Source organism: Hippoglossus hippoglossus, chromosome 13, assembly GCF_009819705.1.
Source record: "Hippoglossus hippoglossus isolate fHipHip1 chromosome 13, fHipHip1.pri, whole genome shotgun sequence".
NCBI classification, from domain to species: Eukaryota; Metazoa; Chordata; class Actinopteri; order Pleuronectiformes; family Pleuronectidae; genus Hippoglossus; species Hippoglossus hippoglossus.
The window spans coordinates 1,374,918-1,398,917 of NC_047163.1; the positions used below are offsets into that span (position 1 = coordinate 1,374,918).

Consider the following 24,000-nt stretch of genomic DNA (forward strand, 5'->3'; position numbering starts at 1 on the left):
GCTCTGTGATCGTGTTGGGTTTGGTTTGCTTTACACCGTCTGTCAAATATTTATAATGTTAAGGATTCCCATTGGCTCTCCTCTGGAAATACAGTACAAGCATCTTTCATGCTGCTCAAACTGCCGGTGTTTTCCATTATCAAGTCTCCAGCAATGACGTCAGCAAAAAACACACACACACGACTAATTATGTTGTGTTACTGACTCATTGTTAAAACTGTATATCTGCTAAACACCAGCTGCTGAGTCGAGTGTCCGTGCGACAACAAACACACACATCAGCATCAAACACTAAACTGCTCGGCTTGTCGGTGCATGTGACTTTTAATTCACTGCAAACGTGGTGTTCGACCAGCTCAACGAATAAAGAATCCAAACTCCTGCCAGCGTCGGGGGTTTGGCCACAGTTGAGATTCAACACCACTGCTAGTTTCCACATTAGTCTGACAAAGCAAAGGAAGTGCTATTCCTTATTTGGGCAGAAATGTGGGTCACACTTTGCTGATGTATTTAGAAAAAGCTCATCACAACAAAAAGAATGAACAGAAATAAACTGAGGAGGAGGAGAGGTGAGGAAATATCACATCATCAGTGGCTTTATGTGCGAGTCTTTAAAACAGACAAAGTAACAGCAGCTAATGAGATGAGATGAGGAATCAAAACTCAAATCCAGCTTTAGAATAATAGAACACGACAGAACATTTAAATACCGGGGCTACACAATCTTTATGTTCCACAGAGCTGTTGGGAAATTAGAGTAAATTGAGATAAATATTCATAAAGTTGTCTTTGCTTTCAGGAGGAATTTCTCTACATTACAGCAATTTAAAAAGGTTCATATGTCCTGAAGTGAATTAAAAAAGAAAACACCTCATGTGTCATCTCCACAGCCGAGAAGTGAGAGCGGAGAGTAAATGAAATCAGATGATGAGAAGCAGGTCGTCGAGCTCATGTTTTATTTAAATGTACCGTCTTTAAATGTAACTTCGGCTGAACTGCTCCTCTCTGGAAATTCAAAAGATGCTTTGAGAACACAGAGCGGGGAGGCGAGGGCTGAGACGCGCCTGCATTACAGTTTGAAACTCTAGGTGGCGCTATGAGGTAAACCGTAGATTTTTCTTTTAAATGCAGTAATAAAAATGATTTTTAAAACCAGATAAAAATCATATAATTTAGTTTACAGCTTCAAAAAACATATTAGTGTGCAGTATCTCCTCGATAATAAACAATACACCTGCAGTGAAACCGCAATACACCCAAACCAACCAAGGAATATCCCAAAAGAAAGAAAAGTACCAAGTGAAAGCAGGCAGGGGGGGGGGGGGGGCAGGACGGACAGATGGATGAAGAAACAGATGGGTGAATAGATGGAGGGATTGGGGGTATAGCTCTAGGCTGAGAGATTAAGCCACAGATTAATTGTTTAACCAGACGGGATGCAGAGTTTCCGCTGGGATGTAAATTACACATTATGATCTGGATATTTGTGACGGCCTCTTACCTGCTTATCTGTCACTGGTGTTACAGAACAACCCTTAATGGATAACAAGCACTGCTTCTGGAAGTAACTCGAAAGGTTACTCTGCAAAAAACTAACAAGCCGAATTACATCTGAAGCTGTTAGGAAAGGAAATGAAACATTGCTGCAAAGATCAGAACACAAACTAATTCGAAAAGGGCAGGGAAATATTGTTTTTTGACAGAGCACAGCTCAAAAAAAACGAAATTAAAAGGGCATCAGCCAGTTTTGTTTCTTCGCTGCCAAGCAGGTTTAAGAACAGAGAGGTCTAATCATAGACACGCTGGATGGAGGCCAAAGTGCCAGTTGAATTACAAGACAGTGTAGCTGCCAGTGCTACTGTATACGAGGTCTGTTCGGCTCTCAAGGTCTAAATTAAACAGGGAAGCCCCAGAAATCCTACACGACTGGAATCTTTAACCAGAAGCTTCAGGATTTAGATCATGGAGCTTGTGGAGAAACAAGATGTGTGAGTATACAGCTGCAGTTATGTTTGATGCACTGATCATCGAGCACCAACTGTGACATCAAGCAACACCTTTCCCTGTTATATGGGACTCGGTGCAGTCTTAATACAGGTGGGGGTCACGATGGGTGTCACCTCTACAACCACACGGCTCTGTCTTTACCCAAATATGGATTCTGTCGTGTTCGCAAGCTACGGTTTGAATTAGTAGTTTGATGGGGACTGAAAGGTCCTGATTGACAGTTGAGACGGACTCCTCATTGGTCCAGGATGAGTATCAGCTGGACCTCGAGACTGCACCGGTACTCCATGAGCACAACTGTGCAGACGCTGACTCCGAATGCATCTTTATACACAATCTAAGGTTTGCACGATCAATGATGTCGACGCTGAACATGCTGAACAGCCAGAGATCCCAGTGGCTCAGTGTCTTCTACCAGCTCTATGCACACCAGTTGAACCTCACCACTGAGGCCAGTCTCTGTCTCACTGGTCCTGAGGAGGAAACGCTCATTAAGTCCTGACCACGTTTAAATCCACAAACTACAGCTGTGTTGAACTACGTGGAAGCTGTCCGTGGTGCTGACCCCTGATGTAGCTCTCCGTGGTCCTGAAACCTTTGCATGGCTCACTGGGTGTTATGGCCGTGCCGGAGTTCTGAATATTTCTAAAACATATAAATAAATAAATAAATACTTCTGATTCTGAACATCAACTGTATCAACTGTACTGAGACCGAACCAGCCCTCAGTGCCGAGTCTCTTTTACGTTCTGCCTGAGACTCAGAAAGCCTCAGGGCTCTTCAGGGCCACGAATCCCAGTTGAAATCCGTAAAGAACAAGCAGCTTGTTCAGATCTCTGTGGAGATATTCTAGGACAGGTCTGTCACGACTGTCTTTGGAACAGAGGCTCTCTCTCTCAGTCTGGTGTTGTCACAGTTTCCTAAACAGTCCCTGGTTTCTAATAGGATTCTGTTACCAAACTACATCCGTCCTCAACTGTGTCTCTGTAAACAGAATGAACCACCTAATGAATAATGTCTCACAACATGCTGAATAATTCTGATGAATGTATCTAACACTCACAGTAAGATTAAAAGTCTGAGAGCATTTCCCCATTGGTCTGGAGGTGTATTCACGGAGAGAGAGGCTGATATACAGTGCAGAGCGATAGATACAGTGTTTGGACAGCTACACAATTTATGGTTCTTCAGTCTCTGTGCTTCAGGACAATAAATCTGAAATGAAAATAAAGTTTACAACAAGGAAGTGTCAGCTTTAAACTGAGAGGGTTTACATCACTATAGAAAGAGCAGGGGGGGGGGGGGGGGGGGGGGGTGGTGGGCACAAATTGTAGGGGTTGGAAACATAACTGGAGTGTTGTAATGATAATTTTCTATCTGTGCTAATTTCATTCCCATATTCTGCAATACTCTACTTACATTGTATTTGTTTAACTTCTTTACTACCTGTGTGTGTTTCACTAATAAAGAACTATCTCATCGTTTTACTCCTTAAGCAACTGTGTGTTTTCTCAATGTTAGTTAGAGAACTTCACCACGATGCTCAGAGATTACACATGAACATGAAGAGAAAACAATGACTCGGCTGCACAATGAGAAATCTCTTCAGGATGCGGTGGATCCTTGTTGGTGATCAAGAGCAGCCTTCATAACAGGAAGTAGAAAGACCAGGCTGCAGCTGGTTAAATAAAACAGATAGAAGACAGGAGCGTTCTGGAGCCACAACTGATGTAAGAGAAGTCCAACTCTATCAAAATGATGGAAGGAGGAAAGTGTGCAGACAGAAAGAAGCAGCTCAGGACCCAGGGCGAGCAGCTCATCTGTCAGACATGCTGCTTGTGTTGTGGCTCGGGGACGTATGGCTGCCGATAGCACCGGGACGCCGGCGTTTATTGATGATCTGACGGAAACAACTGGATGAATGTTGTTTACAGGTTTACAGGTGAATGTTGTGCTCGGATTGAGTCAAACGCAAACTCATGGGAGGACATTCCATCGTCCATCAGGACAAAGATCAGCTGATCTCTGTCTGACGACCACACAACAAGCCGGAGCTGCAGGAACACACAGAATCTGCTGATGTCTTTGAATCAAAGGCCAAAGGAAGTCATTCTGCAGCAATAATAAATATAATGATCATTTAGTTTGGCTTCGTGTGTATCTGAAGCTCAACTACCTCCTCACCTACAAAGCCCTAAATAATATGACCTTAGAGAGATCATAGAACCATATCACCGCAGAACACTGGGCTCCCAAACTCAGGCGGACTTCTCATCCCTAGAGCCTCCAACAATAGAGAAGGAGCCAGAGCTTTCAGATATCAAGCTTCTCTCCTGTGGAATCATCTCCAACTTTCACTTCTGGAGGCAAATTAAAAACCTTCCTTTCTGATAAAGCTGGTTCAGGTCTGTCTGGGACCAGGTCTTAGTTCTGCTGCTGCAGGTCTAGACTGTCGGGGGACACACACGACACCTGGAGCTTCTGTTTCCTCTTCACCACATTAATGTCTCATCAACACACGTTACTGACTTGACTTCTTCTCCAGAGTCCTCATGCTTAGTTGATGCAGAACCAGGATCACAGCTGAGGCCACATCGTGAATCCTGCATCGAGGATTAATACACAACTAGATTGCTTATATACACACAACATGCCTACTAGGGCTGGGTATTGCCTACAACCTCACGATACAATACGTATCACGATACAGAGGCCAAGATACGGTACTTATCACGATACACGTTGCTTTAGAATAATGACCATGTCCTGCACAGAATTTACTACAACAGCTGTTCTTTATTATTCCATATAACAACCAAGGCAAAGCCTTAAGGATCGCACTACTCAAAACACTTAAATTCTGGCCAACAAAGATCTTAAAAGTAAAATAAAATAATTATCTTTCTAATCCCAGAGTTATTGATAAATGCAAATAAAATATTCCTTAACTTTTAAACTTAAAATAGCCATAATATTCTGGTTTCACTTGACTTATGTGCACTTCTATTTGCTGTAAGAATGTCCACAGAATATATCAGTTCTTTTATAAAGACAAAATTATAATTTTTGACGTGAAAGTTGACGTTAAGTTGACGTGAAACAGTGGCCGTCTCGAGTGCACGTTGAGCGGCCAACTTCAGACTGCGGGCAAAGCACTTCACGTGCAATAACTCCGCCACTTTGTCACTGTTTCCTTCCTTGTTTGTTTTGAATTGAGACGTGTGCCGTTTTCCCCTATGCTGCCACCTATTGGCATTATTGTGCACTGCACCATAGGTGATGTTTCGTTTTCAAGACTGCCGTCACAGCATGTGATTCCGTATCGATACAGTAACATCTGCATCGACGCATGCATCAGCAAGGAGGACGTCACGATATATTGCCATATCGATTTTTTTAGCACAGCCCTAATGCCTACTCACATATAGCACTACAGGCCACACCCCCATCTTTACAACTGCTGCTCCCTCAGAACTTTAAACCTTGGTGCATCTCTGTCTTCGTGGAAGTCTGTAGGGTTATTGTGTGGACGTGGAGGGATCCTCACTTTGTTTTTCTCCCTGAGACCAGAGGACGTCTCACCGTGTTAAACCAGGTGAGACGGATTGTGATTTGTGAATCTGGGCTGTTTGAATACATTGTGATTGCAATTTGATGATAACAGAGCAGGACTGTAGATAAAATGATGAAACCCATTAGTTGATATGAACCATCTACTGCACAGAAAGTCCCCCCCCCCCACTCTCCTTACCTCCTCCTCCCATCCCTCCCCTGCTCACTCCCCTCCTCCTCCTCCCCATTATCCTCACTTGCATTGCACTCTCAACTCCTCTGCCCTTGTCTTTTCCTGTATCCCTTGTTTAGTGCTCCCCGGCCCTTCGCTCGCCTCTTCGCCCTCCTCCTCCTCCCACCCTTCTGTCCCTCCTCCTCCCACCCTTCTGTCCCTCATCCTCCCCTCCACTCCCAACCATCTTTTTCCTCACCTCACCCTTCTCCTTCCACTGTGATCCCGAGTCCCCATTCTCCTCCTCCCACCTCTTGTGTTCTCATCTCCAAACCTCCTGCATAATAGATGTGGCTGTAACGCCAGTCAACTGGAGAGGCATGAGGAGGCAGCTTCACAGAGGGGGGGGGGGGGGGGGGCACAGAGAGAGAGAGAGAGAGAGAGGAAAGAGAGAGAGAGAGAAGGAAAGAGAGAGAGAGAGACGGACAGAGAGAGAGAGAGAGAGAGAGAGAGAGAGAGAGAAGGAAAGAGAGAGAGAGAGGGGGAGAGAGAGTCCCCACTCTCCCAAAAAAAAAGGCTCCGTTACTGCGCCCTCATGCACACACACACGCACACGGGCGCGCGCGAACGGATGCAACCGTACATCTGTGCACGCGCGCAGAAGCCCAACGTGCACGTGCACACACACACACACACACACACTAGAGGCACGCACACACGCCGCACACATTCCTATACAGGCACATGCATGTGAGCTGCAGAAGAGAAAACACCGTCAACTGCGCATTTTGGAGAATCTCAATAAAGAGTGACACGCACACGCACACACGCACACACACACACACTCTGAGGTTAATCAGATTACAGATGATTCATTTCTCGGACACTAACATATAAACTATTGTTGGTCGTGTCCTCCTCCTGCAGCTCGGGGAGGAAACACGGATCCTCCGCCATCTCACACACCCTGAGTAACAGCAGCCTACCTTCATCCATCTCCCGGTCCTCCGGTCCTCCGGTCTCCGGTCCTCCGGTCTCCGGTCCACGACCCCTCCTTCCTCCGGCTCCGTCCACTCACAGATGAGTTAAATCACAAAAAGAGAAAATACAAAAAGGAGGCGATCGGGCTCCGCAGCTCGTCCCAACTCCTGCTCTCCTCCTCGCGCGGAGAGAGGGGAGTTTTCCGGGGGTGGGTGCGTGCGCGAGGGACCGGTTAGACACCGATTTACCGGAGCAGCAGTGCGCTCCACCGGGGGAGAAAGCCGGGGGATCCAGGTGGTCTGAGCCGCAGGAAGCGGGGAGAAGCAGGGGGGGGGTGGATGGAGGAAAACTCCCAAAGCGCAGTGGATCTTACTCCGATTCTCAAAGTGGCTGCGACGCACAAACACCTGGAGCCACACGCGCAGAGGGACCGGCTGAGAGACATCCAGAGGACAGGGGCCGGGGGGGGACAGCTCGGATCCCGGGTAGGTTCCTCTCAAGTCCCGGTAGGATCCGCGCACGGCTCCGGTTCCACTGTGAGAAACTACACCCACGAGCACGGAGCGTGTCCCTGCGTGTAAATCCCCTCTTCAGTGATCCTCCAGGTGCCGGGGCCTTTCTCACCAACGCAACTGTTTCATTCGCGGTGGTTCCACGCGTCCGGCTGCGGGAGGAGGCTGCCTGCTCCCCGCTCCTCTCCGCCCCGACGACCGAGCAGGAAACCCCGGTGTGGGTCGAGCAGGTCCGGGCGGTGTCAAGTGCAAATCACCGATAATCCACCGAGCAGCTCCGCGAACATCTGCACTTCACTGCCGTCAAACACCGGAACATGTCGGTGGAGCTCCGGGCTCCTGGAGGTTTGAACACCGGCTGCTCGAGGTTTGTTCACCGGCTCCTGCAGGTGCGGACACACCGAGAGTCCCCTCTTTCCAAGGGGGGGGGGGGGAGAGAAAGCAGCCCACCGGTGGCGACTAATCCTCACCGAGGCTCAACTCGTCACATTAACCGTCGAACCGCGCTCTTCCTCCGGGTAATCCCTCCGCTGCTGCCCGGGTCTGACCCGCTGCCTCCGGGAGATTTATTTTCACCGTCAAAGTTTGGATTTCAGCCGCAGATTCCTGCGCGTGCTTCCGGTCGACTGGAGGCGCGCGAGAGAGGGACCCCACGAAAAGACACGCCCATACTGACTAGAGATGGATACCTCTATAGATCATCAATTTATATATCTATAAATCATACATCTATAGATCTATACATCTATAGATCATCCATCCATACATCTATACATCATCCATCTATAGATCATCCATCTATACATCATCCATCCATACATCTATACATCATCCATCTATAGATCATCCATCTATACATCATCCATCCATACATCTATACATCATCCATCTATAGATCATCCATCTATAGATCATCCATCTATACATCATCCATCTATACATCATCCATCTATAGATCATCCATCTATACATCATCCATCCATACATCTATACATCATCCATCTATAAATCATGAATTTATAGATATCTATAGATCATCCATCTATACATCATCCATCCATACATCTATAGATCATCCATCTATACATCATCCATCTATAGATCATCCATCTATACATCTATAGATGGATGATCTATAGATGTATAGATCATCCATCTATACATCATCCATCTATACGTATAGATCGTCCATCTATAGATCATAGATCTATAGATCATCAATTTATATATATCTATAGATCATCCATCTATACATCATCCATCCATACATCTATAGATCATCCATCTATACATCATCCATCTATAGATCATCCATCTATACATCTATAGATCATCCATCTATACGTATAGATCGTCCATCTATAGATCACCCATCTATACATCTATAGATCATCCATCTATATGTATAGATCGTCAATCTATAGATCATCCATCTAAACATCTATAGATCACCCATCTATATATCTATAGATCATCCATCTATACGTATAGATCGTCTATCTATAGATCATCCATTTATACATCTATAGATCATCCATTCATATATCTATAGATCCATCTATAGATCTATATATATATATATATATATATATATATAGATCTATGGATAGACCCATAGATGGATCTATGGTTGGATAGATCTATAGATCCACTCATAGATCTATCCACCTGTAGATCTCTCCATCCATCCATCGATGTTCAGACACGTAGATTTATTCATGGCTCATCGATGAAGATTGAAAAGGAAAAAGATTCATAAAAGTTTGTTAAGTTTGAAAGACACTTGTCAAAGAGTTCTCTGGTGTCCTTGGTTATGAGAACTTCCAATACTGATGGAAAAATTCATAAAGTTTCAAGGAAATGGTCGACGTGCTTGAACTAAAGGTTTTCTGGAATAAAAATGTAAAAGAACCAATAAAGACAAACATATTGGATATATTGTAAATATGAATATTGTGATGTCCACTGAGTATTAAAGTATCAAAGAGTTGTAACAACATTTTGTTTCAGTCTTTCAAAGAAACACTCGATTGAGTTCTAACATTTAAATGGAACAATTCTTTCTTTCAAAGTTATAATCTTTCACTTCATCCATACCTTCAGTATTTCTTTAAACCCTCATTGAACATCGTAAGGAAATTTCATTGGGTTTTTTGTCAGGAAAGTTAGTTTAGCTTTTCAATAACAGAGGTCAAATTCAGATTTTCCAGTGAGAGAGGAAAGGTGAGTTTTTAAATCTGTGTCAGAGCTTCACTGTGATGGTTTGACTCCGGAACAAGGGGGGGGGGGGGGGGGGGGCTGGTGGAGGTGTACAGAGGGTGTACTGTAGAAGGAGAGGGTTGAGGTGGCATGGGGGGGGGTTTGCTGCTGTTACCAGCGCGGCCGTGAATTAGAATTAGCACCGTCGGGGGAGCGTTTTACGTGGGCTGACTGTTGAATATTGTATCGCTGTGTAAGTGCAAACGTGCTTCGCATCTGCGAGTGAAACGCCGATACTGTTAACCCGAGGGAGCGTGAGCCGAGCGCGCACGGGGACGCAAGACAAATGAAGAGTCACGCTGGTGTGACTTGGTAACAAACTGAAGGAGGGAAATGTAGAGAGCCTGCACCATGACACACACACACAACTTACTGTACACACACACACACACACACGTACAGACAACTTACTGTACACACACAGACACACACACACTATAATCCCTGACCTACATGCACACATGTCACAATAAATGCATAGATCAGACATCATAGATTGATGCGGTAGATTGAAACTAAGAGGAAAAGCTAGTGGACGTCGACGCCCGACCCTCCACACACACACACACACACACACACACACACACGCACACACACACACACACACACACACACACACACACGAATCCTGGACCCCATATGGGCGGATTGCTGTCGCTGGTGAGTCGGTATTGGACAGTATTAAACCTTTTCAAACAAAGTGCAATTAAGGCTCAGGAGAAAAGAGATTTTTCATTTCATAAAAACCCTGCAGCAGCTGATTTCACTGATAAAATGAACAACTGAACGGGGAAATGTCCTGCTGCTGTGTGGTGGTTGAAATGAAAGCCTCTATAATCTGTAGGGATAATGGCACAGAGTTGAGAACCATTGCCTGGGGGTGAAGGTAATCAGAAAGTAAAGGATTGTGACCAAATCTGCATCAGGGACAGTCATGGTAAACCAGCGTTATGTGGTCAGATTTATCAGAATAGAACAATGCTGCACACGATGTGATATTCTTGCCAATATGGGTCTGATTCAAAACGGCAACAAAGGACCTGAGCTGTGTCAGGAGCTGCATCGTTCAGAAGCTGCTTGAGAAGAACGTTTGTTCCACAGCGAACGACTGGACTCGTTTCAAAAGCTTCTTCCAACGTGGCCCAGACCAAGTCCTCGGACGGACGCAGCCCCGGACTTGAGACACAGTTTGGGGACGTCCCTCCGTGTCGATGGTTCAGGAGGGTTTTTTATCTGGATCCTCCTCAGACGTCTCCTCCTCTAAAACAAACAGCTGATTCACTCCAGTACAAACAGTGAACAAAGCAGCTTCATGTTAAATCTCTAACGTTTACTCAGCTTTCGTCTCTGATCATTTACAATCCAGATGTTTGACGAGTCAAATCCGACATCTGGTGCAAATATAGAGTTAAAAACCACCAAGATCCCAAAACTGCATCGTAACAATGTGACTTGAGACTGAATTTTTAAATAATATTCATTGTTGTGGTGATAAATTCCCATGAATAAATGATTTATAGTGTATTTGGTATTTGGTTTGTGACATGAATTGCGATACAAAGTCTATTGAGATGAATTTTCTGTTCTATCACCTTTTCAACAGGATTTTACCATAAAATAAGTTACAAAATCTGAATTACTTCAAACACATAAACATATATTAACTACAGTGTTGTTTAAAATAATAAGACTTAACAATATTAGTTAAATAATCAATATTAACCTAAATATATTCCAAGCTGGAGCAAGGACCAGACACATAAATATTCACGACACTGTGAAAAGATAATGATCCACAGTAATATAATTATTTTTCCTCCACTTTTCTAATGAACTAAGTTAAAGTCATTTGCTGTTGGACAGAACTTAATAAAATGTTCTGCACATCCCCAAATTTTTAATTTGGCTAACAAGTGATAAAGTAACTTCCATCTCATCAGTCGCCCTCTGAGAAATCATCTCACACAGATGCCATCTGAATCCAAACAACGTTTCTCTGCCTTCTTTATTAAAAGCGTCCCGCCGGCCTCCTGCTCATGGGTCCCTCAGCACAGGGAAAGTTTTCTGGTCTAAGGATTTTTATTTGATTCTTTATCCACAGTGGAGTCGAGTGTTTGTCGAAAGGTCAGAGTCGTTTTAACATCTGTTAAGTTCTGAGCAGCGGTTTGTTCCAAGTTGTTCTCATGAGAAGTATTTTTCAGTGCAACAACTCTCATGAACAAACACTGATGAAATGATACATTCAAGTTATGATCGCCCCCTGGTGGCAGGCTGCCGTATAGATCATGAACTCTGGCCTTCTCCATGTTAGCAGACGGGCCAAACCAGGAGAAGTAAATCAAGTGTTCATATCGAGGAAATGTAGTTGGGAGGAAGAGGAGACATGTCGTCAAATGATCAAAAACCTCAGAGGAGCGTCTGACTCCTTTGCTGCCAGATGTTTCTCCACCAGCGAGTTTCTGCTTGTGTCCGTCAGAAGCTGAAGAGATCGAGAGACTGAAGCATGAAGTAAATGTTCTGTAAAACCTTTGAGCTGAAAGACAAGAGACACCTTCACATCTAAAATGTTGCTTCAGGAAACTAAAGACTCGTCACGATCACTAAACGCACTGTTATTGTGTAAGGACTTCAGGACCCGAACACAAACACAGGTTGGTGCAGTGAAGACAGCTGAAGGAATAAAGAAGTTCACAGATGCAGACGCACAACAGGACGTGACACAGGAAATCCAGGAATCAGGAGGGAACTGAGCAGGCAACAGGTGGAAAACATCCGGGCGGGGACGGGAAACAAACAACAGCAAACACACAAAGAAGAATTCTAATGGCAGCATTACACAAAAGCCAGAAGAAGTAATGCAACTATTATATTTCCTCTTGTTTCCTCTTATTTAGCCGGGTCTGACCGGTTTCCAGCAGTGAGACTGTAGCGTCCAGTCTGTCCTGAGGGTTAGGGGACATGACGCCGCTCATATTATAACCGTCTGTCTCCTAAATGCTGCGATGGCTGAAGCGCTTGGCGAGTGACAACCACCAGCGTCTCCTTCTGCAGAAAAGAAAACATATCGAACCTTTAATTTGAGTTTCTTCTACAATGAGCCCGGCCCCCAAAATGCACCAGGAGCCTGTTTTCTATCAAGTTCTTACATGACAACAGAACAATATTCTATTGAATCTCTCTGACAGAATGAAAATGATTTGATTCAGTCTGAGCCCTGGGCTTCAAAATGTAACAGCTGCTTTATTCAAGTGTCTGAAAACCTCCATACAAGTGGCTCATGAATTATGGAGAAAAAAAAATATTATTCACGTGCAGGAAGAACAGACCAGTGTTGTGTTCGTGGAGGAAAGAATACAAGTTAAATGGAAATATACTTAATCTGCATTAATGCTGCTCGATACGAGAAGCAGCGAGTTTGCATACGAGACTCAAACTACTTTGTATCAGGTCGGTTCAGACAACAGGATCTTTGTCCTGCAAACTGAGGTTAGTGAGCGCAGAGACAATCTGATGAGATCAGTCTCCTGTCGTCTCCTGTTGTCTCCTGTCATCTCCTGTCGTCTCCTCTCGTCTCCTCTCGTCTCCTCTCGTCTCCTCTCGTCTCCTCTCGTCTCCTGTCGTCTCCTCTCGTCTCCTCTCGTCTCCTGTCGGCTCCTCTCGTCTCCTGTCGGCTCCTCTCGTCTCCTCTCGTCTCCTCTCGTCTCCTCTCGTCTCCTCTCGTCTCCTGTCGGCTCCTCTCGTCTCCTGTCGTCTCCTCTCGTCTCCTCTCGTCTCCTCTCGTCTCCTGTCGGCTCCTGTCGGCTCCTCTCGTCTCCTCTCGTCTCCTGTCGGCTCCTCTCGTCTCCTCTCGTCTCCTCTCGTCTCCTGTCGGCTCCTCTCGTCTCCTCTCGTCTCCTGTCGTCTCCTGTTGTCTCCTGTCATCTCCTGTCGGCTCCTCTCGTCTCCTGTCGGCTCCTCTCGTCTCCTCTCGTCACCTCTCGTCTCCTCTCGTCTCCTGTCGTCTCCTGTCGTCTCCTCTCGTCTCCTCTCGTCTCCTCTCGTCTCCTGTCGGCTCCTCTCGTCTCCTCTCGTCTCCTGTCGGCTCCTCTCGTCTCCTGTCGTCTCCTCTCGTCTCCTCTCGTCTCCTGTCGGCTCCTCTCGTCTCCTCTCGTCTCCTGTCGGCTCCTCTCGTCTCCTGTCGTCTCCTGTCGGCTCCTCTCCTCTCGTCTCCTGTCGGCTCCTCTCGTCTCCTGTCGTCTCCTGTTGTCTCCTGTCATCTCCTGTTGTCTCCTCTCGTCTCCTCTCGTCTCCAGTAAACCAGCTAATGAAGCCTGTAACACAGCGAGGAAAGTGAAGTGGCCAGAACAAGGCCTGATGTTTTCTGACAGGAAGCGAAGTCACCAGCTGCGATGTGCTGTGGTCACTTTCCCCGGTTTCCCTGCAGGCTCGGCCAGGACACAGCAGCCCAGAGGTCACAGAGGTCGACTTGTAGCTGTGAGGCCACGGCTTCAGGACAGTTCATGAGAGAGAGAGCGTCTCCGCTCTTTTACAAAACCTCCCCCGCGTCCTGAGTCGCACTCCGATTACCATCAGGACTGAAAATACAAATCACTTACTGGTGCATTAAATCACACTTTTCATTAACGAGGGGCACAATTAATCTGGTGTCGGGTTTCTTCAGAGCGATTAGTGTTTTCAATTAGAATCATTAAATATGAAAAAGGATAAAAATCTCCTTTGTGTTGCATCAAGTTAAATCCTGAATGTTGTATTATGTAAAACTGGTCTGACATGAATCAGTTGCTTAGCATTTCTCTTCAGTTAGCACCGACTCTAATATATAATCTGTGGCAGATAGCAGCTCATTAACATTCATGAGATTACTGGTGATTCAAGTTGAATGCTTTATAGTTGCTGATGTGATGCGTCGGCGAGTATTAGACGTACTCGTGAGATTCGTCCAACGCAGAGCGACGACGTTACAGCTGCACACGAGATTGTTAAAGCTAAAGAGATATTTTTCAAAACAAAATTCATTGAAACGACTTTCTGTGAAACGGGTGCAGTCGGTGTCTCTGCAGGTTTTATTGTGGTGATGTTGGTTTTCTCAGGACGACAAATGTTTGTGTTGTGTAATTTGACGCACTTCAGGTCTATTAATGTATTTCTACACATATTCATTTATCTATTTACATTTAATTATTCCTGTTCCCTTTATTTATTTATTTTTACATTCCCACATTTATCCCACACGTGCTTCTGAGTCTTTGTACATTGCAGTGAATTATTTTATTCTGTATTAATATTCATATAAATGATCAGAGGCAGTAAAATCTCCTGGAAAGGGGCGTGTCCTGTTTATCTATTAAAATATAATTCTACATTTATTTGCACGGAGTCAGTGATTCACAGGACATGAAGCTACTGAAAAGAAATGTTTTTAAAATATTATTATTATTCATATAACACACACACACACACACAGACATTCATCATCATCATCTTCATCTTCATCTTCATCTTCATCTTCATCTTCATCATCATCATCATCATCATCATCATCATCATCATTGTTAATCAAAAAAGTTGAATTGTTTTCCACTAATTTAGTTTGTTTCTTCTAATTTCAAACAATAAGAAACATTTGAAAGTTGTGTTAACATTTAAATAAATCAGAGACTTTCCATGTTGTGTTTCTCATTTTTCTTTCGACAGTTTACACACGTGTGTGTTCAGGGAAGTTTGAGGCTGGAGATGAAGATGCAGGTGGAGAAGATGAAAGTTGAAGCGGCCAAATCTTCAGTCCACTTTCCCCCCTGATGATAGAAACTCATATTTTAAATACAACAAACAGCTGAAGTTATAATAATGATAAAGCTCAGATATAGAAACTTAGTTGAAACCCCGATGTATGACCGAAGCTTTCCTTCCTCCCCAAGTGGTCAGCTGCGGCACTGCAGCAACACAAACACGGTAGATGAGATTCTGAGGAGATGACTTCCTGCTGTTATCAGTTAGAAACTAAACTACAAACCTCTGAACTCCACTTTAACAATTAATGGATCAAATGTCCAGATAACTGCGCTGATGTCTGTTGGATCGTTGGACGTCTCGTTAGTTTGCATCAGTTTCTGGACTGATAACTGGAAACCAGGGACCAGTGTCTCACCTCCACCTCCGAACTCACGAACAGGACTGTTTACACCCACACAGAAGATAAGAGATACGATACAAGACCTTTATTTATCGTCCTTAGAGGGAATTCACAAAATGACACAGCAGCACAAGGAAGCAGCAGCGCAAGGGGAAAATAGTGTGAATAAAAATAGATTTTTCCAAAATAGTGCAATAAAGAGATGGGGATCAAACTTCATGGAGAGGACGTGCAGCAGTTCTTCCCTGTGTTTGACTGTAGCTGTGGCGTTTTGCCCCCCCCCCCCCCCCCCCCCCCACCCCCCCCCCCATGTGCCTGGATGAGTCACGTCCCTCACATCCTCAGACCAGCTGCTCCGGGTCGGGGGGGTCAGAGCGATCGTCCTCAAACCGCTGCAACATTCATTTAGGATTAAGTGTTTCCCCTCCATGCTTAAGGCTATGAGCTGTATTTTATTGTGGAGGAAGCACGTTCTCAGGAGGCCGGGGCGAGTTGTGGGTAAGGTCCTGACGAGCTGCTTCACCTCGTGGTTCGGCAGCTGCTGTGCGTCTCACAGAGACACCTTGTGTGGGGAGGACGGCTGAGAAGGTCGATGAGAAGGTCGCTGAGAAGGTCACTGGGGTCTCATCTATAACGAGAGGTTCAGAGAGAGAGAGTCCTCTGTGTGGAGACTCTGTCACAGACTGCTCAGGAGGCATCGCTCCGGAAAAGCAACACATAAGACTCTTCCTTCTTTCTAAACTGTCACAGTCAATCATGAGTTACTCTCTTAAAATTACACCTCATCACACATATTGTTATATATATATATATTTGAAATGCTCTTTGCTCTGCTTCATGTCGGTAAACGGCTCAAGGTTTCTACTGTATTTAGTTTCTTGTTGGCTCTTATCATGTTAAGCTATTTCATTTCTCTTTATGTTATTTTATTGTACAGAACTTTGCTTTAGTGCTTTATAAATAACTGTACCCGACTTGAACCAGGGAGGTTGTGTATGTGTGTGGAAGCTCCTCTTCTGTGTCAGCATGATGGATTAAATGGTTTTAAAACGAGCGGAGCTGCAGTGGAGAGATGTTGCCCTCAACATGTGGTTCCTCTGGGTTCCTCTGCACAACGGAGCAGCTGCCGACATACATAATGGAGGAGAAAGGAAACCACTGGAATTTTAATTTGCATCATTTGGCACTTCCACCGACTCTGACGAATTCAAATGATCCCTGGCACGAGAAGTAAAACTCAGTGAGTCCACTCTCCGTTCATTTGCTCAGAGGAGAGAGGAGCCACTTTTGTAGCGTCTGTATTTGTGAACCCCGGGTAATAAAACATCCCTCGGCCTGGAGAGGAAAGATGGATGGACCGTGTTTTGGTATAAAAATCTTCTATTTTCAGGACGTGGGCCCGGAGAGAAACAATTTTAAACCCACTTGAGGAGAATCAGTGCTGAAGAAAAACCTCAATCTAACTCAACCACCCGATGAATAATGAAAAACACAAACTGCTACAGCTGGAGCACGGTAAACTCATCCATTTTGTATCAGCCATATACATCCCTCCTTTTCTGTGGCTTTAAATCCCGCCCTCCATTTGCCTCCTTCTCACATCCCTTTCTCTCCTCTGTCCTCCATCACCTTCCCTCCATCCCTCCTATTCATCCCACAAATATTGTTTCTTTCCTGTTTTCTATCCTCGTTGTTCCATCGTTCCTTCTGTGCATCATTCTCTCCTCTCATCAAACTTCTCCTTCCAGTCCTCTCTCCTTCACATTCTCTCCATCTCTCTGACGAACCCTGCGTTTCCATCTCTCCTTCACATCCATCTCTTTTTTATGTCTCCATCTTGTCTCCTCTTGTGAGACTGTGATTAAATACGACACTTACAGAGCTTATCTCTCTCCTCTCACTCCAACCTGTCAAGGCAGATGTGTGATGTGATTTGGTTTTTAAAGTTTTATCAAGTTAAAGTTTGGGTATATTTGCTACTCATGAGGCTGGAAAATGAAATTTGGCACCGTGCTGGGTTGAGAATGTGTTTTTTAGGGACATGGTCAAAGCCAAGTCGTCGTTTTCTTCTGAAAGTTTTGTACCTGCTGCAAGAAAAACCTGATCATCAAGAAACAGAGCAAAGATCCATCGAAGAAACCGTCTGAAAACAGAAAAACACATTTTATTTGACAGAATATTCAAATATGATTTGTCCTGTTGAATCAAGGTTTGACTCAGAGTTCACGTTCCTCCACCAGGTCCCGTAATGAAAACAGATTCAAATTAACTAGAGTTTTATTTGGATCTGCAGCACATTTCACACATTGATAAATATCAGTCCTCTACATGTGTCTGATTATTTTCATCAGGATTCAGATTCAGAACAGTGATGCTTACATGCACACATATTCCAACTTTTAAGACAATATTTCAATTACGACGTTTACGTGAGCTGCTTATAGAATATTCCATCATAATTCTCCAAGTCACAGAGTCTGATTCTCTCTCGTGTCACTGCGATTGACGTTATTCTGTCCGTTTTAAAACTCCGACCTGAAACTGTTTAATAATGGATGTTATAATTAGTTTCTCTCCATTTACACGTAGCTACTGGTTTAAAATGCTGCAATGGAAGTGAAACATGAAATCAAATATGTGATTTTTACACGTGTTTGTGTGATTTTGCGAAGGTTTTCACGCGTCTGCCTCCAACATTTCTCTGTGACAAAGATACCACAGGAGTCGGGAGCATCCTGCAGCATCGGCCTGGGCCAACAGGCGTCTGGCAGACAACAGAAAACGTGATTGAGCTCGGCTCCACAGTGACGGTGTGCCGTGTGATTGTGAGTGACAGGCCTCCCACCACACGTTTCTCACCCCCCGTGGCTCACAATCTATTTAAGAAAAGGCAAAAGTGAAACTGCATCTCTGCACCAAATGTTTCTGTCTTCACTTTGTCTTCTTTACTTCTTCACCTACACCTCTTCACTCTATAAATAAACTTGCTCTCAACACGAATCTCCGTCGTCTTTACGATGCTCTTTCTCGCATCCACCTTTTCTCTCCTGTCTCTCCTCCTTTGTGCATCGTTATCCCTCCATCTTGAAATCACCATCTGGCCTCTGCTCCTCCTCTTTGTCCTCTTCTCCTCCTTTTATTTCTTTCTCCTTCACACCTCCCTTATCTTCCATCCATCTGTCCGTCCACCACCCGGACCTGCCTCAGTCAGAGAAGAGAGGAGGAGAATAACTAGTGCAGATCTGTTTCCGAACCTCTTCTAAGAGCAGTATTACAGAGGAGGATGATGGGTAATTATGCTGGTCTGGAGATATTCTTCCCTAATCTGGCCTCTTCCTCCCTCTTCATCTCCCTTTCTTTCTGTCTCCGACTTCAGTCTCAGAATTTCTCATTATCTGCATCGTCCTCTGCTGTTTTCCTCTCAGGGGCTGAAGGATGTGATATGTGCAGTGATTGAAAAAGACCGACTGTGTCAGTTTAATTCAATTTTTTGGACTGCGGGCCCTGTGGATTTTTTTTGTTTTACTCCGTCTCGTCAGTGCGAGTGTGTGTGGCGGATTGACAGTTTGGAGGATTGAGCCTTGAGGTGTTTTTGTGTTGTTAGGATAGAACAGTACAATAAAAACACATCTTATAACAGAAAATACAATCATATCAGCAGGAAAACACCGATGATAACAAAAATACAGGCGGACGATAGAGGATCAAATCCAAATATATGATATATGATATATGATCCCTATATACAGGGAGCAGAGCTGGTTTGAAAGAAAACCAGCCGTTATTATGAAAACTCGAAGTAATGAGGACGGCTGGTGAAAAAGTAACATCAGTGACGTGTGGTCCGTGGTCGTGTGGGTGTGTTTAACGACGCCACTTAAACCTTGACATCGAGTCCCTTCATTCGCTCCCAGGAGATTTAACAACCACTCACACTCGGCCTCAGGTGAGTCCGACCACTAACGGCGTGGTAACGAGCGTCAGCGGCGCTAATGAGCCGAGCCGCCTCGCTGGTGTTTGTATGGAGCCACACACAGACAGGACCATGGACAGCTCAGCAGGATCAGCACCTTGGACAGCGCTCTCCTGAGGATTTCTATGAATCAGTTTGAAACAACGTTCACGTCTGTTTTCTTTATGAAATATAAATTACAACATATAAATGACATGACACTGGTTGTTCTGCTGATGATTTAATCAAACATACAAAGATTACAACCGTGTAACTTTAACAAAACAGCTGTTAGAGAAGAGAAGTGACTTCATCACTAGTCCTTGCTGCCCTTCACTTGCTGGTTACCTGCGAGTTCTAGAATTGATTTAAAGATTTTAAATCATCAGGCTTTTGTCAATATCTGCCCTCATCTAACCCCCAGTGAGTCTGATCGCTTCCTGACATCCTCCGACAACGTCCTACTTGAGTGTGGAAAACCTGCGTGAATAAACGTGACTTCAGAGGAAAAACTGAAGTGAAAAAGAATTTGAAGAGTTCATCGCTGAGATGAAGGAGGAATTAGCTGATACATTCTTTAGATGCAGCTAAAGAAGAAGGTGACATGTGGTTGGTGAAGGTGCCCGGGCAGCTGCCTCTCATTGGCCATGTGGGTTTCTGTCTGAGCTGGTTATTGGAAATATCAAACACACGACTCCGACTCAATCGTTACAATTAATTTGACAACTCCTCACACTTCAGGATCATTTGGGCAGAAAATCAGCTTCACCTGGATCCAGAATCTGTGCGATTATCCTCTGGTGACGCATCCCTTCGTTTTATGATCCTCTTCTGAAAATTAATCATTTTTAATTTCACCAAAAACCTCTTGTTTCATGTTAGATGATATTTTCCTTTTCCCTTATATGAGTTGGGTTGTAACATATGTGTAACGTGTGTGTAACGTGTGTGTAACGTGTGTGTAACATGTGTGTAACGTGTGTGTAACGTGTGTGTAACGTGTGTGTAACGTGTGTGTATGTGAAAAGCTGCAGCTGTTTAAGAGCAAACTGTACATTAAACTGTGATACTCTCCTCGGTCTCTGAAGCCACATTATCGCGCCGCTCCATTCTGCTGCAGCGGCTGAGACACACAACCAAAACACACGGAGCTACTTTCCAAACTCTGTCTTTTCATTATTTATCTGCGGAGCTCTGACTGAGCGAGAATGCAATCTAACCAGCAGTCCCCTGCTTTGTATTCACACAGCCGCACACGTTCACACCTCAGAGCCGCCACAGTCCGACCAATCAACCGCAGGCCTCTGCAGTCCAACACCTCGCGGCTCCACAAGCTGCTGCGCTCACACAGGGACCCCCCCCCCCCCAACTCAGACGTGTGCATGTACGAGTTCCACAGGACCAGACCCGGGTTAGAACTCATTTATTCCTCAGTCCTTTGAAGCGTTAGATAAGAGGACGAGTTCTCAGAAAGTCAAAGAGGGTAATAAGCAGTTAGCCGCATAATGAGATGTAAGGTTTCAACTCGTCTCAGGGCTGTAATATGTACCTGTGAATATGTTAGATGGCTAATCTCCAAATGGAAATGAAATGCGGATAAATATTCACGCTGAGAAAACAAATAGGACAAAAACTAATCTCAAAGAAAAACTATTTATTGCACCGACAAAAACAAAAGCCTCTAAAAGACTAAATATATAAATAAACGCAGCCTATTTCCTTTGCTTGTTTGTTTCTCTGTGTTTAAAAGGAGGAGAGAGGAGGAGAAATCTCCTGTGAAAGTGTAAAGGAAGGAAAAGGTCATTCAGTTTGATGAAAGTTTCTGTACGAAGCCTGAAAACATCTGAAAATCCCCCGAAGCTCATTCTCGTGATGGAAACAACTTCTGCTGCTGTTCTTACAAATGTCGATGAATTCCAAACAAAGAATGTCTGTTTAGAATATGATGCTCTGGTAAATTGTTGTGCACATGAATAACACAATGACTTTATTGTGGCCGGACAAAGAGTTTTAAGTTCTTCATCAGAGTGTTAATCCCGTAAATTTACATATGAGGGTCAATTCAACGCTTCTGAAATCCTGTTTGACCTGTGATGATAAATGATGTTTCATTTTGAGGAGGGGAACAGGGACAGAGGTGGAACAATGTGAGACGTGCAGACTGTTGATTATCCAGAGACAAGTCCTGCACCAGACCATGGCAGAGACATGAGGGACTCCAGAACCCTGCAGCTACTGGCTCTGGATCAGGAGGAACAACCCCAACCGGGCCCTGAGACGTTAGAGGCCCAGGTCTGATCAGCCTGTGGTGGTCCTGCCTCAGCTTATCAGCAAACTCGTGCTGAAGACCTTCACACCTACAAGAGACCACTTGTCCTAAATGTTCTCAAATGAAATGAATTGTTATTTACTTACAGTTGTGATTTCTTACATTTCACATATAAGACACATTATATTTCATATGTGAAATATTTTATATGATATTTTTACAGTTGACATAAATGTCGAGTAATCCAGCATTTGCTTACTTTGCTATTATAATTATACTTTAGTTAAACTGAGAGTCAGCTGGAGCGTTCCTCAGGCTGAGCAGCAGATCGAACAGATGCGCCGCTTGATGATGAAATTCTTCTCCCTCGATTTCTTTTCTTCCCCGTGTGACGAACAAAGAGCCGCTGCTGTGAAGAGTGACAGCGTTTCAGAGGGGGGAGACGTGAAGTGAGCCTCGTCCTGAAGAGACGAGTGCTTCACTCGCAAACACGAGATGAGAAGCGACGGCTGTTTTGAGTCGAGGGAAAGTGTCATCCACCGCTGAAGAGTGCGGAGGAACAGAAAGGAAAATAACCCTGCGTCCTCCAGCTCACAGGAAACGTATCCACATGATACAAGATTAACGAAGACATTTTGTTTCATTCAACTTTTATTTCTATAAAGATACATCATCATTTTAAATCAGGAGATTGCAAACTAACAACACAGAGAAAGGAGACGTCAATCAAAACACAGCGTGGGTTTCATATAAAAATAAAAGCAGAGGTTGAAAATTAAAAGACGCCAGTTTCACAATGTTTATAAAGTAGAATATAATGAGACGAGTCCCGTTTTACTGTCGTGTCCAGAGTCACAGTGAGGATCAGGAACAGCTGCAGCACAGAAGGTCCTCTGGGCCACGATGGTTTGAATCTGTGCAATAAAACGGAGAAGAGGCTCGACTCTGCAGGTTTGGTTAAAACGCTCAATAAAGACTGACTCACGTGGTAATAACATGTCACACAGGTTTGGTCCTGCTGAGTCACAGCGTGAGGTCACGTTCACACTTTGTTTAGAGACAAAGCACCTGTCAGTCACTGAACCAATGGGAAGGAGAAGGTGGGCGTCTGCGAGTGAAGAACCTGGACCTGGCTCAGGAAGTGGAGGTGCTGCCTGGACACTCCAGCTCCTCTCATCTCCCCCTGAAGGTGAAGCTTTATTCTGTGTGGAGCAGTGACCCAGGTTCTTCTGCTCCTGCTGCTACATGTGATGTGTCGGGTGAAACTCTTTGGGACTTGACCTGGTGACACGTGGGTGCAGCGGTCAGCGCTGTCGCCTCATAGCACGACGGTTCCTTGTTCGGTTCTTTCTGTGTCGAGTCTCCATGTTCTCCTTGTGTCTGTGCAGGTTCTCTCCAGCTTCCTCCTCCAGGTCCAATCACATGGAGGCTCTGGTCATGTGGAGACTCTGAATGAAGCAAAGGTTTGAAGGGGAGAGTGAATGGTTATTTGTCCAATTCCCAGCTGATTGGATCCAGCCTCCTACGACCCTCAAAGGATCAACATAGATGATGGATGGATGGATCATAAAAACACAGAGTAGTAAGGTTTATGTGCAGAGTAATCTTGTGAAGTATAGAGAAAGTCTCAGTACAAAGTTGTGAAATCACAAGTGCACTCATCTGTCATCAGGCTCATCAGGCTCTTATTTTGATATAAATTAAACATCCTTAAGATCGATTATTGTCGGAGCTAATTATAAGTCAGAGTAATTTCCCAATTCTTTAAATATCCGTCCTGGTGACTCGCTCTCAGTAAACATTAAATGATATACCAGGTCCCACTGCAGCGACTGTGTGTTATCAGGGAAAGTTGCTGCAGTTATCACAGAGGGAACGTTGTGTTCCCAGAGTCTGAATGTGTTCCCAGAGTCTGAATGTGTTCCCAGAGTCTGAATGTGTTCCCAGAGTCTGAATGTGTTCCCAGAGTCTGAATGTGTTCCACAGGAAGTAAGTGAATCCAACAGGGAGTCCTTAAAAAGCCAGGGCGCTTCCCACAGATAGTCCTGGACATGGCTCCCACCTGCAGGAGGTTTCCCAGCTCCACTCCCATCCTCACCATGTGGGAGGTAAACACCAGCTTCAAATATGGAGGCGGCGTGTGAATACCAGGCCCGATTATAG

At 44.6% G+C, this 24,000-nt stretch overlaps 2 protein-coding genes across 3 annotated transcripts in view; both read right to left on the minus strand.

The window, feature by feature from the left end:
• The window catches only part of si:cabz01090165.1 (uncharacterized protein LOC100333421 homolog), a 218,312-nt gene extending 210,998 nt beyond the window's left edge, over nt 1-7,314 (minus strand). For both annotated transcript variants that reach the window (XM_034604875.1, XM_034604874.1), the window contains exon 1: nt 6,718-7,314. The gene's annotated coding sequence lies outside the window, so the exon portion shown is untranslated. The remainder of the gene's footprint in view (nt 1-6,717) is intronic.
• The window catches only part of LOC117773061 (basic proline-rich protein-like), a gene marked incomplete at its 3' end in the record, with an annotated part of 270,081 nt that overhangs the window by 114,438 nt on the left and 131,643 nt on the right, over nt 1-24,000 (minus strand). Inside the window, exon 3 of the mRNA XM_034604756.1 lies at nt 9,501-9,522. Within this exon, the coding sequence (XP_034460647.1) occupies nt 9,501-9,522 (22 nt within the window). The remainder of the gene's footprint in view (nt 1-9,500; nt 9,523-24,000) is intronic.